At 39.5% G+C, this 19,912-nt stretch overlaps 1 protein-coding gene across 2 annotated transcripts in view; it reads left to right on the top strand.

The window, feature by feature from the left end:
- The window catches only part of LOC123992735 (ETS homologous factor-like), a 17,034-nt gene extending 2,216 nt beyond the window's left edge, over positions 1 to 14,818 (top strand). The window contains exons 2-9 of one of the 2 annotated variants that reach the window (XM_046294206.1): positions 7,716 to 7,821; positions 8,017 to 8,274; positions 8,614 to 8,670; positions 11,829 to 11,870; positions 11,976 to 12,038; positions 12,573 to 12,602; positions 12,756 to 12,951; positions 13,046 to 14,818. In XM_046294206.1, the coding sequence (XP_046150162.1) occupies positions 7,725 to 7,821; positions 8,017 to 8,274; positions 8,614 to 8,670; positions 11,829 to 11,870; positions 11,976 to 12,038; positions 12,573 to 12,602; positions 12,756 to 12,951; positions 13,046 to 13,145 (843 nt within the window). In that variant the 5' untranslated portion in view covers positions 7,716 to 7,724 and the 3' untranslated portion in view covers positions 13,146 to 14,818. Of the gene's footprint in view, positions 1 to 7,715; positions 7,857 to 8,016; positions 8,275 to 8,613; positions 8,671 to 11,828; positions 11,871 to 11,975; positions 12,039 to 12,572; positions 12,603 to 12,755; positions 12,952 to 13,045 lie in introns of both variants that reach the window. The other variant, XM_046294215.1, reaches the window with a different exon arrangement.
- Positions 14,819 to 19,912: the final 5,094 nt, after the last annotated feature.

The following is a 19,912-nucleotide window of genomic DNA, read 5'->3' as shown; positions in this document are numbered from 1 at the left end:
TGATTATCCATAACGTTCTATTGGTTCTATTCCAGCACGCTCTTTGAAAATGTTATGAAGCAATGCTGTTTGAATCTGTTTCAGCACTGTCTGTAGGTCTCAATGTCATGTTTCACATTGGCCGTTACTTATTCAGTGGGGAGAACAAGTATTTGATACATTGCCGATTTTGCAGGTTTTCCTACTTACAAAGCATGTAGAGGTCTGTAATTTTTATCATAGGTACACTTCAACTGTGAGAGACAGAATCTAAAACAAAATCCAGAAAATCACATTGTATGATTTTTAAGTAATTAATTAGCATTTTATTGCATGACATAATAATAATAATATATGCCATTTAGCAGACGCTTTTATCCAAAGCGACTTACAGTCATGTGTGCATACATTCTATATATGGGTGGTCCCGGGGATCGAACACACTCACCTGGCGTTACAAGCGCCATGCTCTACCAACTGAGCTACAGAAGGACCATCAGAAAAGCAGAACTTAATATTTGGTACAGAAACCTTTGTTGGCAATTACAGAGATTATACATTTTCTATAGTTCTTGACCAGGTTTCCACACACTGCAGCAGGGATTTTGGCCCACTCCTCCATACAGACCTCCAGATCCTTCAGGTTTCGGGGCTGTCGCTTGGCAATAGAGACTTTCAGCTCCCTCCAAAGATTTTCTATTGGGTTCTGGTCTGGAGACTGGCTAGGCCACTTCTGGACCTTGAGATGCTTCTTACGGAGCCACTCCTTAGTTGCCCTGGCCGTGTATTTCGGGTCGTTGTCATGCTGGAAAACCCAGCCACAACCCATCTTCAATGCTCTTACTGACAGAAGGAGGTTGTTGACCAAGATCTCGCAAAACATGAATGAGGTTTCCACCTCCATGCTTCACGGTTGGGATGGTGTTCTTGGGGTTGTACTCATCCTTCTTCTTCCTCCAAACACGGCGAGTGGAGTTTAGACCAAAAAGTTATATTTTTGTCTCATCAGACCACATGACCTTCTCCCATTCCTCCTTATGGATCATCCAGATGGTCATTGGCAAACCTCAGACAGGCCTGGACATGCGCTCACTTGAGACAAGGGACCTTGCGTGCGCTGCAGGATTTTAATCCATGATGGTCGTAGTGTTTTACTAATGGTTTTCTTTGAGACTGTGGTCCCAGCTCTCTTCAGGTCATTGACCAGGTCCTGCCGTGTAGTTCTGGGCTGATCCCTCACCTTCCTCGTGATCATTGATGCCCGACGGAGTGAGATCTTGCATGTAGCCCCAGACCGAGGGTGATTGACCGTCATCTTGAACTTCTTCCATTTTCTAATAATTGCGCCAACAGTTGTTGCCTTCTCACCAAGCTGCTTGCCTTTTGTCCTGTAGCCCATCCCAGCCTTGTGCTGGTCTACAATTTTAACCCTCATGTCCTTACACAGCTTACTGGTCATTGTGGAGAGTTTGGAGTCTGTTTGATTGAGTATGTGGACAGGTGTATTTTATACAGGTAATGAGTTCAAACAGGTGCAGTTAATACAGGTAATGAGTGCAGAACAGGGGGGCTTCTTAAAGAAAAACTAACAGGTCTGTGAGAGCTGGAATTCCTACTGGTTGGTAGGTGATCAAATACTTATGCCATGCAATAAAATATAAATTAATTACTCAAAAATCATACAATGTGATTTTCCGCGGTTTTGTTTTAGATTCCACCTCTCACAGTTGAAGTGTACCTATGATAGAAATTACAGACCTCTACATGCTTTGTAAGTAGGAAAACCTGCAAAATCGGCAGTGTATCAAATACTTGTTCTCCCCACTGTACATGAGCTCATAGGGATGCAAACCTCCGCTCCAGATGAGCACTGATCTGTGACTGATTACATGCATGAAACTCAAACTACTGTTTTGCAGTGGTGTAAAGTACTTAAGTAGTACTTTAAATTATTTTTACTTGAGTAGTTTTTTGGGGGTATCTGTACTTTACTATTTATATATTTTTTACAACATTTACTTCAATACATTCCTAAAGAAAATGATTTACTTTTTACTATGTACATTTTCCCTGTACACCAAAAAGGTACTCGATTTCGAAAGGTTGGCAGGACAGGAAAATGTTCCAATTCACACACTTATCAAGAGAACATCAATGGTCATCTCTACTGTCTCTGATCTTGTGGATTCACTAAAAACAAATGCTATGTTTGTAAAATATGTCTGAGTGTTGGGGTGTGCCCCTGGCTATCCGTAAAAAAAAGTATTTAAAAAACACATGCCGTCTGGTTTGCTTAACATAAGGACTTATTTTTACTTTTACTTTTGATACTTAAGTATTTTTTGCAATTACTATGTACTTTAAAACTAAAGTATATTTAAAACTAAATAATTGTAGACTTTTACTCAAGTAGTATTTAACTAGATAACTTTCACTTTTACTTGAGTCATTTTCTATTAAGGTATCTTTTGTTTAACTCAAGTATAACAGTTGGGTACTTTCAACCACTGCTGTTTCGTTTTATGTTGTATGACTGTACCTGATTACAACCTACTCTACAGTAGTCACCTAGCATTGGTTGTAACTTGCATCAGTTGATATAAAACTCCACAGTGTATCTGTCCTCAGACACTTCAGAGCCAGAAAAGAGTGACCTGCCTGCACTTGCTTGTTGCTTACCTGAAGTGACATTGATCAGTGATCGTACTATTGTCTGTTCACTTCCTTCATCTTTAAGTCTTCCTCATGGTTTTACATAATTATGTTATGAAACTTTGTTTATTTGGTGATATGCACAGTCAGTGAATATTGATCAGAGGTGAGTTTCCAAAGCGCTTTGTCTAGCTAACATGGAACTTTAGGACTCATCCCTGAATAGTACACACCATGTATCGTTAACAAGTTAACCTTCAACCGTCCAGGAGACTATAGAAAATAGAAACTACGACCTGATGATAGCATGTCCCTAACTAAACATTCAGGAATACAATGACAGCAGTCTACTCACATGTACAGGCTTTAGGCTGCTTAGACTAGGCAGCAGGCAAACAGACAGTAGACTGCACTGATGGTAACCTAAAGCGTACATTTGGCAAGACTTGGCAAGATGTCAATAGGATCTAGATCTTAACCCAACACTTGGCCTGAACTGTCAAAGGCCATATACCTCTAGTGAAAATCATACTCAGGGATCTTGACTCAAGTTCTTGGGAAACTGGTTTTGGATTGAGGAAGACAGTAAAATGTATTATTAATACATGTTTTGCTTATTCTTTGGTTATTGTATGTTTTTTTCACTGTTCAAACTTTATGGTGGGTTGCGACTCAAAAGAAACCTCAATTGCTTGGTCACGAAACAGAAAAGTTTGGAAACCCCTGGACTCGACAAACACTAAAATATGTGACAGTCATTGCAAGTACTGTGGTGCAGCCACTCCGCCTTCCTCTTATATACTCGTCACAGGCCTCAGTGCCGACCTCCAACTTGAATAATGTACTCTGAACAAAACAATGAGGGCAACATGCAACAATTTCAAATATTTTATTGAGCTACAGTTCCTATAAGGAAATAGATTAATTTGGCCCTAATCTATGGATTTCACATGACTGAACAGGTGCGCAATGGGGAGCCAGGCCCAGCCAATCAGAATGTCTTTTTCCCCACAAAAGGGCTTTATTACAGACATAAATACACCTCAACACATAGTATATATTTACATATTGAATGCAAATATGGTTGTGGTGAACGGTTTTCTCAACAAAAGTTCAATGAACGCAACCATGTTGTTGACCCACTATGGCCAACACTTCACGGGCAGTCAAGAGTGGTGATATGGAGAAGAGTATACCATGGTTCACATACAGTACTGTAGCACTACTGTCTTTCTATAAATATTCACTGATGTTATTTATGTTGCATTTACTTTTACAATGGCACTTCAATTCTTTGGACCTTCATTAACTTGTTTGTCAACTTTAAACGTGTCATTAAAGTCAAAATGGGGCCAACCAACATTCTGGTCGAGAATGCAGTGATGAGTACTAAAATTGTCGCCCGTAATAAAGTGCAGTGCGTTATGATAAACTGCATCTAATGGCTTTAAAGAAGTGGCAGCTGCGTTCATATAGATGATGTCGCCATAGTGTAGGACTGATGGGAACATTGACTGAATAATCTGCTTTCTGTTATTTAGCTAGAGGCAAGAACTATTTCTATAGAAGAAGCCCATTTTTATTCTCAACTTCGTAACTCATCAATATGCTTTTTAAAAGACAGCTTTTCATCAATCCAGATGCCCAGATATTTGTAAGCACGGACACGATCAATAGACACCATCCAAAGTGCATATGCATAAATCATCAGACTTAATTTTATACGCCCTAGAGAAGAACATATATTTAGTTTGACCTTTATTCAGTACTCATTTCTGGTCAATAAAGTTTTTGTATAATATGAAAGAAGACTGTAGTATAGATAGAGCCTTTTCAACCGTGGGGGCAATAGCATACACAACAGTATCATCAGCATACAAGTTTAGGTCACATTTTTTTAACGATGGTCGATAGTTAATGTTAACAGTAAAAAGCACAGGACCCAGAATCGACCACTGCGGGACTCTTTCTGTAAGGGAACCTGATTTAACACCATCGGTAGATATACATCGAGTTCTATCTGTCAAGCAAATTTTAAGCCAATTACATGCAACCTGGTCTAGGCCAATTGAGGAAAGCCTCTGAATTAGCAATGAGTGATCAACAGTTTCAAAAGCCTTTGACAGGTCAATGAAGAGGGCAGAATAATGTTGATTTTTATCCATGCAGCTAACCACATCATTTATACCTAGGGATGAAGCAGAGATGGTGCTACCTGATCAAAAACCTGAATGATGAACACTATACTGTGTATAAAAAATTGTGGACACCCCTTCAAATTAGTGGATTGGACTATTTCAGACACACTGTTGCTGACAGGTGTATAAAATCGAGCACGCAGCCATGTAATCTCCATGCTCAAACATTTGCAGTAGAATGGACTTTCTAAAGAGCAACAAGCTCACAGAATGGGTTCACTGAGTGCTGAAGCACGTAGTGCTGTCCTCAGTTCCAACACTCACTAGTGAGTTCCAAAATGCCTCTGGAAACAACGTCAGCACAAGAACTGTGGTGTAAAGCTCGTCGCCATTGGAATCTGGAGCAGTGGAAACGTGTTCTCTGGAGTGATGAATCACGCTTCACCGTCTGGAAGTCCGAAGGGTGAATCTGGGTTTGGCGGAAGCCAGGGGAACGTTACCTACCCCAACGCACAGTGCCAACTGTAAAGTTTGGTGGAGGACAAATAACGGTCTGGAGCTATTTTTCATGGTTCCAACTCGGCCCCTTAGTTCAAGTGATGGGAAAACTTAATGCTACATCATACAATGACATTCTACACAAATCTGTGCTTCCAATTTTGTGGCAACAGTTTAAGGAAGGCCCTTTCCTGTTTCAGCATGACAATGCCCCATGCACAAAGCGAGGTCCATACAGAAATGGTTTGTCGAGATCGGTGTGGAAGAACTTGATTGGCCTAAACAGAGCCCTGACCTCAACCTCATCGGACACCTTTGGGATGAATCAGAATGCTGACTGCTTGCCAGGCCTAATTGCCCAAAATCATTGCCAGATCTTGCTAATGCTCTTGTGTCTGAATGGAAGCAGGTCCGAGCAACAATGTTCCAAATTCTAGTGGAAATCATTCCCAGAAGAGTGGAGTCTGTTATAGCAGTAAATTGAGCACCAACTCATAATTAATGCAAATGGTCTTGGAATGAGATGTCCGACGAGCAGGTGTCCACATACTTTTCGTCATGTCGTGTGCATTTAGAATACATTTCAAAGATAACAAAGATCTTAGCTGAGAATGAATCAAGGATTCTAATATTTTAGCTTGGCAAGAAAGATTAGAAATAGGCCGCAACCTTTGTGAAGGGAAAGTACATGGGCCGCCTTCCAAACACCGGGAGTATCACATCATTGAATGTAACTAACCCCATTCATTCTACCATCAGAAATACAAATAGGCATACAGTGCAATCAGAAGGTATTCAGACCCCTTGACTTTTCCCCATTTTGTCACGTTACACCCTTATTCTAAAATAGATTTTTTTTAATCCCCCATTAATCTGCACACAATACCCATAATGATGAAGCAAATAAAAGATATATTTTTTTACAAATGTATTAAAGTAAATTAAAAACAAACACCGTATTTACATAAGCATTCAGACATAAGCATTCATTTACATAAGCATTCAGGTTTGTCCTGATTCCATTTATAATCCTTGAGATGTTTCTACAATTTGGAGTTAACTTGTGATAAATTCAATTGATTGGACATAATTTGCAAAGGCACATACCTGTCTATATAAGGTCCCACAGTTGACAGTGCATGTCAGAGCAAAGACCAAGCCATGAGGTTGAAGGAATTGTCCATGGAGCTCAGAGACAGGATTTTGTCGAGGCACAGATCTGGGGAAGGGTACCAAACAATGTCTGTTGCATTGAAGGTCTCCAAGAACACAGTGGCCTATATTATTCTTAAATGGAAGATGTTTGGAACCAACAAGAATCTTCCTAACTGAGCAATCAAGGGAGAAGGGCCTTCATCAGGGAGGTGACCGAGAACCCAATGGTCATTCTAATAGAGCTTCAGAGTTCGTCTGTAGAGATGTGAAACCTTCCAGAAGGACAACCATCTCTGCAGCACTCCACCAATCAGGCCTTTATGGTAGAGTGGCCAGACGGAAGCCACTCCTCAGTAAAAGGCACATGACAGCATGCTTAGAGTTTGCCAAAAGGCACCTAAAGACTATCAGACCATGAGAAACAAGATTCTCTGGTCAGATGAAACCAAGATTGAACTCTTTGGCCTGAATGCCAAGCATCATGTCTGGAGGAAACCTGGCACCATCCCTACGGTGAAGCGTGGTTGTGGTAGCAACATGCTGTGGGGATGTTTTTCAACAGCAGGGACTGGACTAGTCAAGATCGAGGGAAAGATGAACGGAGCAAAGTACAGAGAGATCCTTAAGTGGCCCAGCCAGAGCCCGGACTTGAATACGATTGAACATCTCTGGAGAGACCTGAAAATAGTTGTGCTGCAACGCTCCCCATCCAACCTGACAGAGGTTGAGAGGATCTGCAGAGAAGAATGGGAGAAACTCCCCAAATACAGGTGTGCCAAGCTTGTAGCGTCATATCCAAGAAGACTCGAGGCTGCGATAACTCCCTAAGGTGATTCAATTAAATACTAAGTAAAGGGTCTGAATACTTATGTAAATGTGATATCATTCTTTATTTATTGTTAATTTGCAGAAAATTCTAAAAACCTGTTTTTACTTTGTTATTATGGGGTATTGTGTGTAGATTGATGAGGGGACAAAAACAATTTAATACATTTTATAATAAGGCTGTAGCGTAACAAATTGTTGAATTCAAGGGGTCTGAATACTTTCCGAATGCACTGTGTATGTATGCAAAACAGACACACACACTCTCCCTATACTAACTCTCCCTATACTAACTGCACTTTCACAACTGTCAATGTTGTAATTTAGAAATATCTCATTTGCAAACATCTCAACTCACTATTGGGAATAACACTGTCTATGTGCACTGTGTGTGATTACATGGCAGCCTATCAATCACCTTGTTTGGGGTTTTACTCTCTACTGACTATACGTGTCTTTCTCCCCCAGCTCTGGACCATGGTCCATCATACCACCTGTATCATGAGCATCCCTTCCACTGCCAGCATTGAGAGCCAGCTGCCCACAACATGGAGCTCCTACCCCTGCCTAGACAGTCAGGACTTGTTTGGTTACTCAATGGATCTTTCAGTAAATTGCTCTGCTGGTTTAATTATTTACAAGTACCTGGGTTAGCCAGTGTTAATATTTTTTCACGAAACCCCCAGCACACTCTGAGATTAAATATTTGATATGCTACTCACAGCTATTACAAAACGCACCTAATCTCTATCTTCAACCCTATCCCCAGTTTCTACAGTGATGCCCGGTTACACCAGTCGCATGTGGTCCCAGGACTACAAGCCTCAGTATTGGTCAAAGTACATGGTGTGGCAGTGGCTGCAGCAGATGGTGGACATGCACCAGATTGATGCTGCCAGCATCCACTTCCAGAACTTTGACGTGGACGGCGATCAACTGTGCAGCATGACCTACCAGGACTTCACACGGGCCGCAGGCACCGTGGGGCCTATCCTCTACCAAAGCCTCAACGAGCTCAAATGGAGGGGTAGGTTCACACATTGGACAAAGCTGTAACGTCCTCTGTTATTGTTAGTGTCTTGTGTTAATCAGAATGGAGGCCAGGTCTGGCCATGTATTGTAAAAACATACTGTTAGTGATCAATTTGCTCTTCAGATTTTTGAATGTAGTATTTAATTTCAACATGATTTGAGTTGTTTAGAAAACCACAAACAAACCAGAACAGACAGTTGAACCAGTGTATGGTGGAAGGATCAAGGATTTAAGCATCAAGTTTGATTACATGCAACACAAAATAAAGAAGGGTGTTGTTACTGTCAGTGAAATAACAATGACCTCTTGTTTCTCCATGTCATCCCTACACAGGACAGTATCCTGGAGTGGAGTTTAACCCACTCGAGATTATCAAATCAGAGCCAGATGGTAAGAGCTGTGAAAAGCATACAAACCCAGAGAGGATGTAGTACATTGTTTTCACGTCCTTTATTCAAAATGCACTGTTGTATGCTTATAAAATTGTAATTTATAAAGTTATGGAATATGTACAATGCTTCAGACCCTCTTAGAGAACGGGGAGTCTATAGAGACTCTAGATCAGGGTTCCCAAACTGGCGGGCCTTGTGCTGGATTTGGCCTGGGGGTGGTTTTATTTGGCCCCAAGCAACAACAACAACACAAAATAATAATGTTTTGTTGAATTTACATTGTTGGAATTAAAAGACTAAAAACAACAAAAAAGCAGTTCCAAGTTATTTTAATTTGGAAATATTTTCCCAAGCATTCACACGCATAATAGAGAGACATATGTGATCATATACAAATGATAATAATGAATAATGGATTGGATTTATAAAGCCCTTTTCTACCAACTGAGGTACTCAAAGCGCTTTGCATACAGTAGTAGGGGGGAACTCAACTCACCTCATCCTCCATCAATGTGTAGCACCCACTTCAGTTATGCACGGCGACCATTTTGTACTAGAACTCTCACCACACATTAGTTATCATGTGGAGAGGTGAGGAGTGATATATGCCAATTAAGAATGAGGAGGATGACTAGGTGGCCATGATGGAATGTGGCCAGGTTGGGAATTTAGCCATAACACCGGGGTGAACACCTCTACTTTTACAATAACCGCCATGGGAATTTAAATGACTACAGAGTGTCAGCACAACCGTTTTAACATCCTGTCCAAAAGACAGCACCATAAGCAGGACAATATTCCCAAATGTAATCAAGGTTTGAAATTATGTCCATACGGGAGTTGCAACGATGGGACAAGTCTAACTACCAACTGGATAGCATGACAATTGGGAATAAAGGGGTGTAATTTGTTTGAAATCATTATGTTTTAGACAAATATATCTGTTTAGGCTTCTGCGGTCAATTTGCGGTCTAAGAATATACAGTACTATTCAAAAGTTTGGACACACATACTCATTCAAGGGTTTTTCTTTATACATTCTACAGTTTTGTTATGCAGGTGAATGAGGACCCAAAAGCGACTTAGCGAAAACAGAGTCTTTATTCCAGTAAATAGCAAAAGTAATACTCCTGGACAATTTAAGAAGAAAACAAAACATGAAAAAACTTAAATCCACTCGTAGTGACGAGGACAGACTGGAGACTCGACCATTGACTGCAGGTTGCCTCGGGAAGGCACCGACCGTAGCAGACTAAGACACCTGCTCACACGCAGCATCTGAAGGAGACAAGACACGACAGGGCGAGACAATGACACAGCACAGCGAACATCATACAAGGATCCGACAAGGACAGAAGCGGAAAACAAGGGGAGAAATAGAAACTCTAATCAGAGGACAAAATAGGGGACAGGTGTGAAAAGACTAAATGAGTGAGTTAGGAGAATGAGGAACAGCTGGGAGCAGGAACGGAACGATAGAGAGAGGAGAGAGAGGGAGGGGGAGAGAGAGGGATAGAAAAAGGGAACGAACCTAATAAGACCAGCAGGGGGAAACGAACAGAAGGGAAAGCACAATAACAAGACAATATATGACAAAACATGACAAGTTTAGTGAAGACATCAAAACTATGAAATAACACATATGGAATCATATAGTAACAAAAAAGTATTTAATATATTTTAGATTATTCAAGGTAGACATGCTTTGCCTTGATAACAGCTTGCACAATCTTGGCATTCTCTCAATCAGCTTCACCTGGAATGCTTTCCCAACCATCTTCAAGGAGTTCCCACATATGCTGAGCACTTGTTGGCTGCTCATCCTTCACTCTGCGGTCCAACTCATCCCAAGCCATTCATTTAGGTTGAGTTCGGGTGATTGTGGAAGCCAGGTCATCTGATGCAGCACTCCATTACTCTCCTTCTTGGTCAAATAGCCCTTACACAGCCTGGAGGTGTGTTTTAGGCCATTTTCCTGTTGAAAAACAAATGATAGTCCCACTAAGCGCAAATGGGATGAGATGGTGTATTGCTGCAGAATTCTGTGGTAGTCATGCTGGTTAAGTGTGCCTTGAATTGTAAATTAATTACTGACAGTGTCACCAGAAAAGCACCCCCACACTATCACACCTCCTCCTCATCCATGCATAATGGTGGGAACTACACACGCAGAGATCATCCGTTCACCTACTCTGTGTCTTCCAAAGACATTGCAGTTGGAACCAAAATTCTCAAATTTGGACTCATTAGACCTAAGGACAGATTTCCACCGGTCTAATGTCCATTGCTCGTGTTTCTTGGCCCAAGCAAGTCTCTTATTACTGGTGTCCTTTAGTAGTGATTTCTTTGCTTCTTCCGATTCACACAGTCGATGTTGAGATACGTCTGTTACTTGAACTCTGTGAAGCATTTATTTGGGATGAAATTTCTGAGGTTGGTAACTAACTTATCCTCTGCAACAGAGGTAACTCTGGGTCTTCCTTTCCTGTGGCAGTCCTCATGAAAGCCAGTTTCATCATAGCGCTCAATGGTTTTTGCAACAAACTTTCAAAGTTCTTGAAATTTTCCACATTGACTGACCTTCATGCCTTAAAGTACTAATGGACTGTCTTTTTATGCTTATTTCAGTTGTTATTGCCACAATATTTACTTGGTCTTTTACCAAATAGGGCTATCTTCTGTATACTACCCTTACCTTGTCACAACACAACTGATTGGCTCAAACGCAGTAAAGAATTAAAGAAATTCCACAAAATAACTTTTAACAAGGCACACCGGTTAACTGAAATGCATTCCAGGTGACTAGCTCATGAAGCTGGTTAAATAATGCCAAGAGTATGCAAAGCTGTCAAAGCATAGCGTGGCTACTTTGAAGAATCTGAAATATAAAATATATTTTGATTTGTTTAGCACTTTTTTGGTTACTACATGATTCCGTATGTGTTATTTCATAATTCTGATGTCTTCACTATTATTCTACAATGTTAAAAATAGTCAAAAGAAAATAAAAAAACCTGGAATCAGTAGGTGTCCACACTTTTGACTGGTACTGTATATTTATAAAAAATCTAGTCTGTGATTTCAATAAACTCTTGAGATGTTACTTTATGCCTCTCATTAAGTAAGTGTAAGCTTTATGTGCTCTCTTCTCCTCAGATTTCCCTTGTCCATTCCCAGATCCTAGCATATATCCTGCAGGTAGGTACCACATTGGAATGGATAGGAGAGACTTAAAAATGCAACATTTTAACTAACTTACGGACAGCATAATTATTTATATGTTGACATGTCTTTACTTTTTAGACATTTTTGATCCCTCGTGTCAATGTCTCGCACCTGTGGCATCACCCACTACCTCAAGTCCAGGTAAAGGATGAGCCCTGAAAACCTATAAAACATTATGTACACAAAGACGTTGGAAAAAGACCCAAGCCTTGAGAAGACTTAGATCTAGATATACAGTAGCCTAGTCCCCAAATAAATTGTTGCTGCACCAATGCGAATTTGAAACATAAGACATCATTGAGCAAAGTGGCAATTCAAGGCTATTGAAGTCCATGAACGTTCAGTAAGTGACAGTTTGGGTCAGCTGAGTTTACTCCTTCACTAAACAAAGCCACTGAGCAAACAATGTATAACGATCAACTGAACAAACTCATCCTGTAAATGTTTCCCACACCCATGTAATTGTATAGTATTGGGTTCCATAGAATTCATATGGAATGTGTAAGACAGCGGTACAAGTGTTAAACACGTATGAGTTAAAGCTCTGTTTGATTAGTTGGTTGGACTGCTATGATGCTAGACCCACTAGTGAGTTTGATTGTCACATGTTCCAAATATATTGAATTTGTTGTGAGCATCTGCTTAATGACCATGTGTCTATTAATTTATTTTCAGACAGTCGCCCTCATCAGATCAAAAAACACAGTGAGTAGTATTTATCATCTTCAATACAATCGTTCATTATCTTTTAATGCAAATGCTCAATCAGATGATGGCTACATGCTGAATGTTTTGCCTACGCTATAACTGATGTGCAGTAGATTGTTCTAATGCCACCACACATGTGTTTCTCCTCAGACCCCCGGGGGACCCACCTGTGGGAGTTCATTAGGGACATTCTGCTGAACCCAGAGCGGAACTCAGGCCTGCTCAAGTGGGAGGACCGGACAGATGGCGTGTTCCGTTTCCTCAAGTCAGAGGCTGTTGCTCAGCTGTGGGGCAAGAAGAAGAACAACAGCAGCATGACCTACGAGAAGCTCAGCCGAGCTATGAGGTAAAGACTGAAGGGATTTGGGTGTTTTGATGTATATTTCCTGGTTCGCATCTTAAGAAGGCAGTCATTTTGGCTCTTCCATTAACCTTTCCAGATATTACTACAAACGGGAAATCCTGGAACACGTGGATGGCCGAAGGCTGGTCTACAAGTTTGGGATAAATGCACAAGGATGGAGGGAGTCAGAAAAGTAAAAGAGTCTGGAGGACACCTCTCCACTATTTTGTGCCTTTTTTATCCTGTCTATTTATGTTTGTTTTTTATTTTAATGTGTCACTGTGGTGTTTTACTATGTCGTTGTTTTACAAAGAGGAGCATTACATTACATTACATTTAAGTCATTTAGCAGACGCTCTTATCCAGAGCGACTTACAAATTGGAGCAGAATGCCTTGTTGCAACTCTTGACATTTGATGGAGTTTTTGTATGATATGTTTACATTTGGTTAAGCAAGACTACATTTTACATTTAATTGCTTACCCAGCTAGCACATAAATGTTCTGAGAACCAAATGTTTCTTAGAGCTTGGTGACAGCGGGGTTGTCATATGGTTATTTTGCATACAACCTTCCTACAACTTTCTGGGAATGGTGCAGGATAGTTGCTTGACTGTGGAACATTCCCGGCACATTTAAGGAACTTAATTTTTTTATTTTTTATAATCTTGGTATTTCATTTCTTTAACTGAATGTTTCCTAAAAGTTCAAACATGGTTGGATTTAATGTCAATTTTGGTAATGTTCTAGGAATGTTCTCCAACTAGTTTGACATTGGGAATGTTCTCAAATAGTTCAGAGAATATTAAGAAACAACAGTCTTCTGTGGGATTTTCAGTACTTCAGCATAATGTTTTCTGCGTGTTTCCTCATGGTTATTTTTAAAGTCAGGTTCTCAGAACGTTAAGATAATGTTCCATAAAAACCACAAGAACATTAGTAACATTCAAATAACTTTCTAAGAATGTTATTTAAAAACATTTCATTCTTAGCATCAACAAAACTGTTTATCCTCTATCTTGTTAAGTGTGTTCAGGTGTGTTGGCCTCACCCACTTATTGGTCACACCTGATCTTTATTAATGCTTGTTTCCTTTCAAATGGGGTCTGTTTGAATAGACTAAAATGAACATGGTATGCTAGCTCCATCCTGGTTGCGCAGTGGAGTAATTCCATGGATAGAGAACCGAAGACTATCGGTACTGAATTTCACTGACGTTGTGCCACAACAAAAAATATGTGTTTGCAAATTCATTTCTGTGTCCTATCTAGGGTTGCAAAGGGAGGGTATTTTACTGGAAACTTTCAATTATGTAATCTACCACTAGATACTGTATCTACTGGTCTTTTGGGGGTATTTCATAATATCACCGGTGTCTGTAATTCTCTCTGTCCTGTTTTCTGGCCTTATCACATGGAAAATATGAAATAATTAAATACAATTATTTAAAAAATAAAATGAATGAGAAAGCTGTGAAATATCATCCTAAATATAAACCATCCAACTTAGTGAATACCATTGGTGCATTTTTATTTATTTTACTACGTCAACATGTATTTTTTTGTGAATGTTTTTGCCTCAAACTGGTGAAAGTTGTGATTAAATGTTGATTAGATGCTTTTTGATTAGATGTTTGTTGATTAGATGCTTTTCTAGGCTATTTTCTCTTCACCCATATGGTCTATCTATTAGAAACTTATGGACAATATGGACACAGATATATAAATGAACACTATATATGAACATATCTTTTTTAAGATATTCAAGTATAAATTACCAAAGTTAAGATAGATTGCAATAGATTTTCTGTTAATTACCAAAATTAATGAAGATTTCTGAAACTTTGGTACCGATAGGACTAGGTTTGCAAAGCATTCTGTGCTTGGAGTTCAAAACAGTTAACCCAAACTGTTATTAAAATTATTTTTAAGAAAGTAACCTTTTGTTCATTTTGTTCAAAACATTCAGAGAATGTTCTCAGAACTTTATTTAATTACCTTCAAATAACCAACCGTTTCCGTTCTCAGAACATAGAAAAAACAGCAAGTATTTCAGGGAATCATAGTAAAACATTCTCAGAACCTCCCTGAAACCCCCCAAAATTTACCTAATTTACCATTCCTGAATAGGCTAAATTTTCACTTTCGTTCTCGGAACATTTAAAAAATGTTCTGTTTTACTGCCACAGAATTCTATGGAATGTTATTTAAGTGTTAGCCATTGATGCCATTAATGCTAGTTAGTCCTACTGTATGGCATTGTTCCTAGAAGCAATGGTAAACCAAAAAAGTAAGTTCCCACAACTTCCATTTGAGTACTTGCAGTGATGAGTGTTTGCAGTACTGGGTACTTGATGATAATTTGCACTGAACTACTGTAGATGCATTCCCCATGCATCTGTGCAGTAAAAGGGAAGGACATTGCACTTTTACATATTTCCGGCTTGTTGTACATATTTAAACTGTGTAATGTTCTTTCCAAAGTATGTTTGATTGATGTGTTATACAATGCATTCAGAAAGTATACAAATCCTTTGACTTTTACACATTGTTACATTAGACTAATTCCAAAATGGATTAAAAAAATAACAAGCTCTCATTAAACTACACACAATACCCCATCATGACAAAGTGAAAACAGGTTATACATTTTTGCAAATGTATTAACTAAAAATATGAAATACCTTATATACATAAGTATTCAGACCCTTTGCTATGAGAATCGAAATTGAGTTCAGGTGCATTCTGGATTGTGTCGAGACACAGATCAATGGAAGGGTACCAAAAGGTTTCTGCAGCATTGAAGGTCCCCAAGAGCACAGTGGTCTTCATTATTCATTAATGGAGGAAGTTTGGCAGCAGCAATATTCTTCCTAACTGAGCAATCGGGGGAGAAGGGCCAATGTCAGGGAGGTAACCAAGAACCCGATGGTCACTCTGACAGAGTTCCAGAGTTCCTCTGTGGAGACGGGAGAACCTTCCAGAAGAACAACCATCTCTGCAGCACTCCATCAATCAGGCCTTTATGATAGATTGGCCAGGCGGAAGCTACTCCTCAGTAAAAGGCACATTACAGGCGCTTGGAGTTTGCCAAAAGGCCCCTAAAGGACTCTCAGACCATGAGAAACAAGATTCTCTGGCCTGCTGAAACCATGATTGAACTCTTTGGCCTAAAAGCCAAGCGTCCCATCTGGAGGAAACCTGGCACCATCCCTAAAGTGAAGCACGGTGGTGGCAGAATCATGCTGTTGGTTTGTTTTTCAGTGGCAGGGACTGGGAGACTCGTCAGGATCGAGGGAAAGATGAGCAAAGTACAGAGAGATCCTTGATGAAAACCTGCTCCAGAGCACTCAGGACCTCAGACTGGAACAACGATTCACCTTTTAACAGGACAACAATCCTCTCTGAATGTCCTTGAGTGGCCCAGCCAGAGCCCGGACTTGAAGCCGATCAAGCATCTCTGGAGAGACCTGAAAATAGCTGTGTAGCAACAATCCCCATCCAACCTGACAGTGCTTGAGAGGATATGCAGAGAAGAATGAGAGAAACTCCCAAATACAGGTGTGCCAAGCTGTAGCGTCATACCTCAAAAGACTCGAGGCTGTAATCGCTCTCAAAGGTGCTTCAACAAAGTACTGAGTAAAGGGACGGAATACGTTAAAAAAAATCTGTTTTTTATTTTTATTAGTACATTTGCAAAATTTGTCAAAAAGTTTTTGCTCTTTTCATTATGGGATATTGTGTATAGATTGATGAGGGGGTCTGAAAACTTTCCAAATGTGCTGTACAAAACATATCCTTCAGTACTGTTAATATGAAACTATTATAGGTCTTTCTGTCTTCTTTGCATTCATCCTCATCAGATGTATTTTAGTTTTGTATAGGTAACAGATTGGGCAAGTGTAGCTGCTAAAACTAAAGTGTTAGTAAAGCCGCTAAAATCATGCAGTACAGTATACATCAAGTAGTTTATTAGTTACGCTTGCGGGACCCGTGGCAATAAATAAATTAAACCAAAAGATTACCTTGACTTGGAAGAGTTCCAGTGTTGGATAGCCATAGCCAGCTAGCATCCCTCCCTGCTTGAACCGGTTGTTTGAATAGGGTAAACTAGCTAGCTGCATTCACTAACTAAGTAAGTGAAAGTAATATATGTATATATACATACATACATACATACATACATACATACATACATACATACATACATACATACATACATACATACATACATACATACATACATACATACATACATACATACATACATACATACATACATACATACATACATACATACATACATACATACATACACTACAGTTCATACATTTGGGGTCACTTAAAAATGTCCTTGTTTTTGAAAGAAAAGCACAAAAAAATTGTCCATTAAAATTACATAAAATTGATCAAAAATACAGTGTAGACATTGTTAATGTTGTAAATGACTATTGTAGCTGGAAACTGCAGATTTTTTATGGAATATCTAAATACGCGTAGAGAGACCCATTATCAGCAAACATCACTCCTGTGTTCCAATGGCACATTGTGTTAGCTAATCCAAGATAATCATTTTGCAATTATGTTAGCACAGCTGAAAACTGTTTCCTGATTAAAGAAGCAACAAAACTGGCCTTATCTAGACTAGTTGAGTATGTGGAGCATAAACATTTGTGGGTTCGATTACAGGCTCAAAATGGCCAGAAACAAAGACCTTTTTTCTGAAACTCGTCAGTTTATTCTTGTTCTGAGAAATGAAGGCTATTCAATGCGAGAAATTGTCAAGAAACTGAAGATTGCGTACAACACTGTATACTACTTCCTTCACAGAACAGCGAAAAACTGGCTCTAACCAGACTTTCAAAGAGGAGTGGGAGGCCCCAGTTTACATTAGTGTCTAGTTTGAGTCAGACACCTCACAAGTCTTCAACTGGCAGCTTCATTAAATAGTACCCGCAAAACCCCAGTCTCAAACTTCAACAGTGAAGAGGCGACTCTGGGATGCTGGCCTTCTAGGCAGAGTTCCTCTGTTCAGTGTGTGTTCATTTGCCCATCTTAATCTTTTATTTTTTTTGGCCCGTCTGAGATATGGCTTTTTCTTTTTAACTCTGCATAGAAGGCCAGCATCCCGAAGTCTCTTCTTCACTGTTGACGGTGAGACTGGTGTTTTGAGGGTACTATTTAATGAAGCTGTCAGTTAAGGACTTGTGAGGCGTCTGTTTATCAAAGAATTACCATAAAGAAGCTCTGGGATTTGTTTATTTTAGACGGTGACGATTCCACATAATGAAACACTGTATTAGGGCTCCCGGGTGGCTTAGCAGTCTGAAGCACTGCATCTCAGTGCAGGAGGCATCACTGTAATCCCTGGTTCGAATCCAAGCTGTATCACATCTGGCTGTGATTGAGAGTCCCATGGGGGTGGCAGGTAGCCCACATTGGTCTAGTAATGATACCATGATAATTTTACATGGTTATGGAAAATAGAGACCAGTCATATAATACGATATGTGAGTGAATTGTTTCTAAGGGTATGCTAAATTAAGCGCACATAAATGTTGGGGTAGATTAAAACAAACGATTAATGATTTGAGGGAGTACAATGGACTTATCAAGACTTATCAAGATCATGTTTTGTTTGTAGTTAAAACCTCTGGGTTGATGATTATGATATTAGTATATTGAATGCTAAATAAATTGACATTTCTCTTCCAGGAGAATGGGGGTAGTAATTTTATCTGTTTGGAATGTTTCCTCCGGCTATGGTCTTGGAAGAGGGGTTAGTGAAATTTGGCAGTTTTATAAGCATAAAGGTATCCGGATTCAGTCGTTAAGAGGAGTTACCAGGTTACATAAGGCCTGGCCAATTTTGTTTGTTTTTGACCTATAGTTTAACACACACACACAACTTATTGGGTATGTGCCTAGGTATCTTAAAGGGGCACACACACAAATGGAATTTTCAGAAGTGTTTCTTTTCTGAGTTTTAATTGAACACATATGAATTATTTTGATTTAAAAAATGTACTGAAGAAACTTACTGTAAACCTAGGAGACGAAATGTATGACATGTTTGACAGTTTTTTAGATAATTGGTCTAATAGAGAAAGTAACAGAGTTTGAATGACCTCTGACCTCTGTCTTGACTTTCTAGTGTGGTTTGATCGCCCTCACTGGAATGCCGAGAGACATTGGATGATGATTTAAAGGTCATATTTAATACTGGTTTAAAAGTCATTTGTAATACTGATAATTCCGGAGAAGTTTTATAACTAATAGGACCACAAGAAGGTTAGACCTGTCTATAGTCTATTTTTACTATGAGGATATGGGTAAAACAAAAATGTTGTTGGAGTTAGGGTAGTATTTGATTTGTAGTGTTGTTGTTTTTACACAGTCACTATGGTGAATTATGCGTCAAGATGGGGGAATTACCTTCTTTTCTTTTTTTGGGGAGTTTGAAGTTCACACCTTGAGTGATATGTAGGGATATATTGAGTGATGTATGAAGGATTGTATTGTTGTGTTGTTTGTTCTGTTTTGGTTTGATAAATCTCACCAGATTGGGTCTGCTGGATGATCAGCATCATTTCCTGACTCTGTGAATGATCCAATGACTGATGAGGTTGACGGTGTGATAAGGGAGTATAAGCTAATTTGGAACATTTATTCAACAGAATGTGATATTTTTTATTTGACACGTGTTTTAGAGATTTGCATTAAGAATATTGGTAGTAGTAATAATTTGAATTGTTGTTCTGATTTGTCCTTTCTTGAGGTTATGGTGGCGATGGTATTTAGATGCATAGGAGGGATAATTTGACCAAACAGGGTGTGGACCTCAAAACCCCTCTAACCGGCTGAAGAAATGGCTTTCACTACAGCCCTGTCCTGCACCACTTCTATCTAGAGACCTGAGTCTGAGCCAGCAAACGGTGTACAGCATCCAGTTGAAGTTATCAAATG

The sequence above is a fragment of the Oncorhynchus gorbuscha genome, linkage group LG02 (assembly GCF_021184085.1).
Source record: "Oncorhynchus gorbuscha isolate QuinsamMale2020 ecotype Even-year linkage group LG02, OgorEven_v1.0, whole genome shotgun sequence".
Taxonomy (NCBI): domain Eukaryota; kingdom Metazoa; phylum Chordata; class Actinopteri; order Salmoniformes; family Salmonidae; genus Oncorhynchus; species Oncorhynchus gorbuscha.
This window is presented reverse-complemented; position numbering and strand designations above follow the sequence as displayed.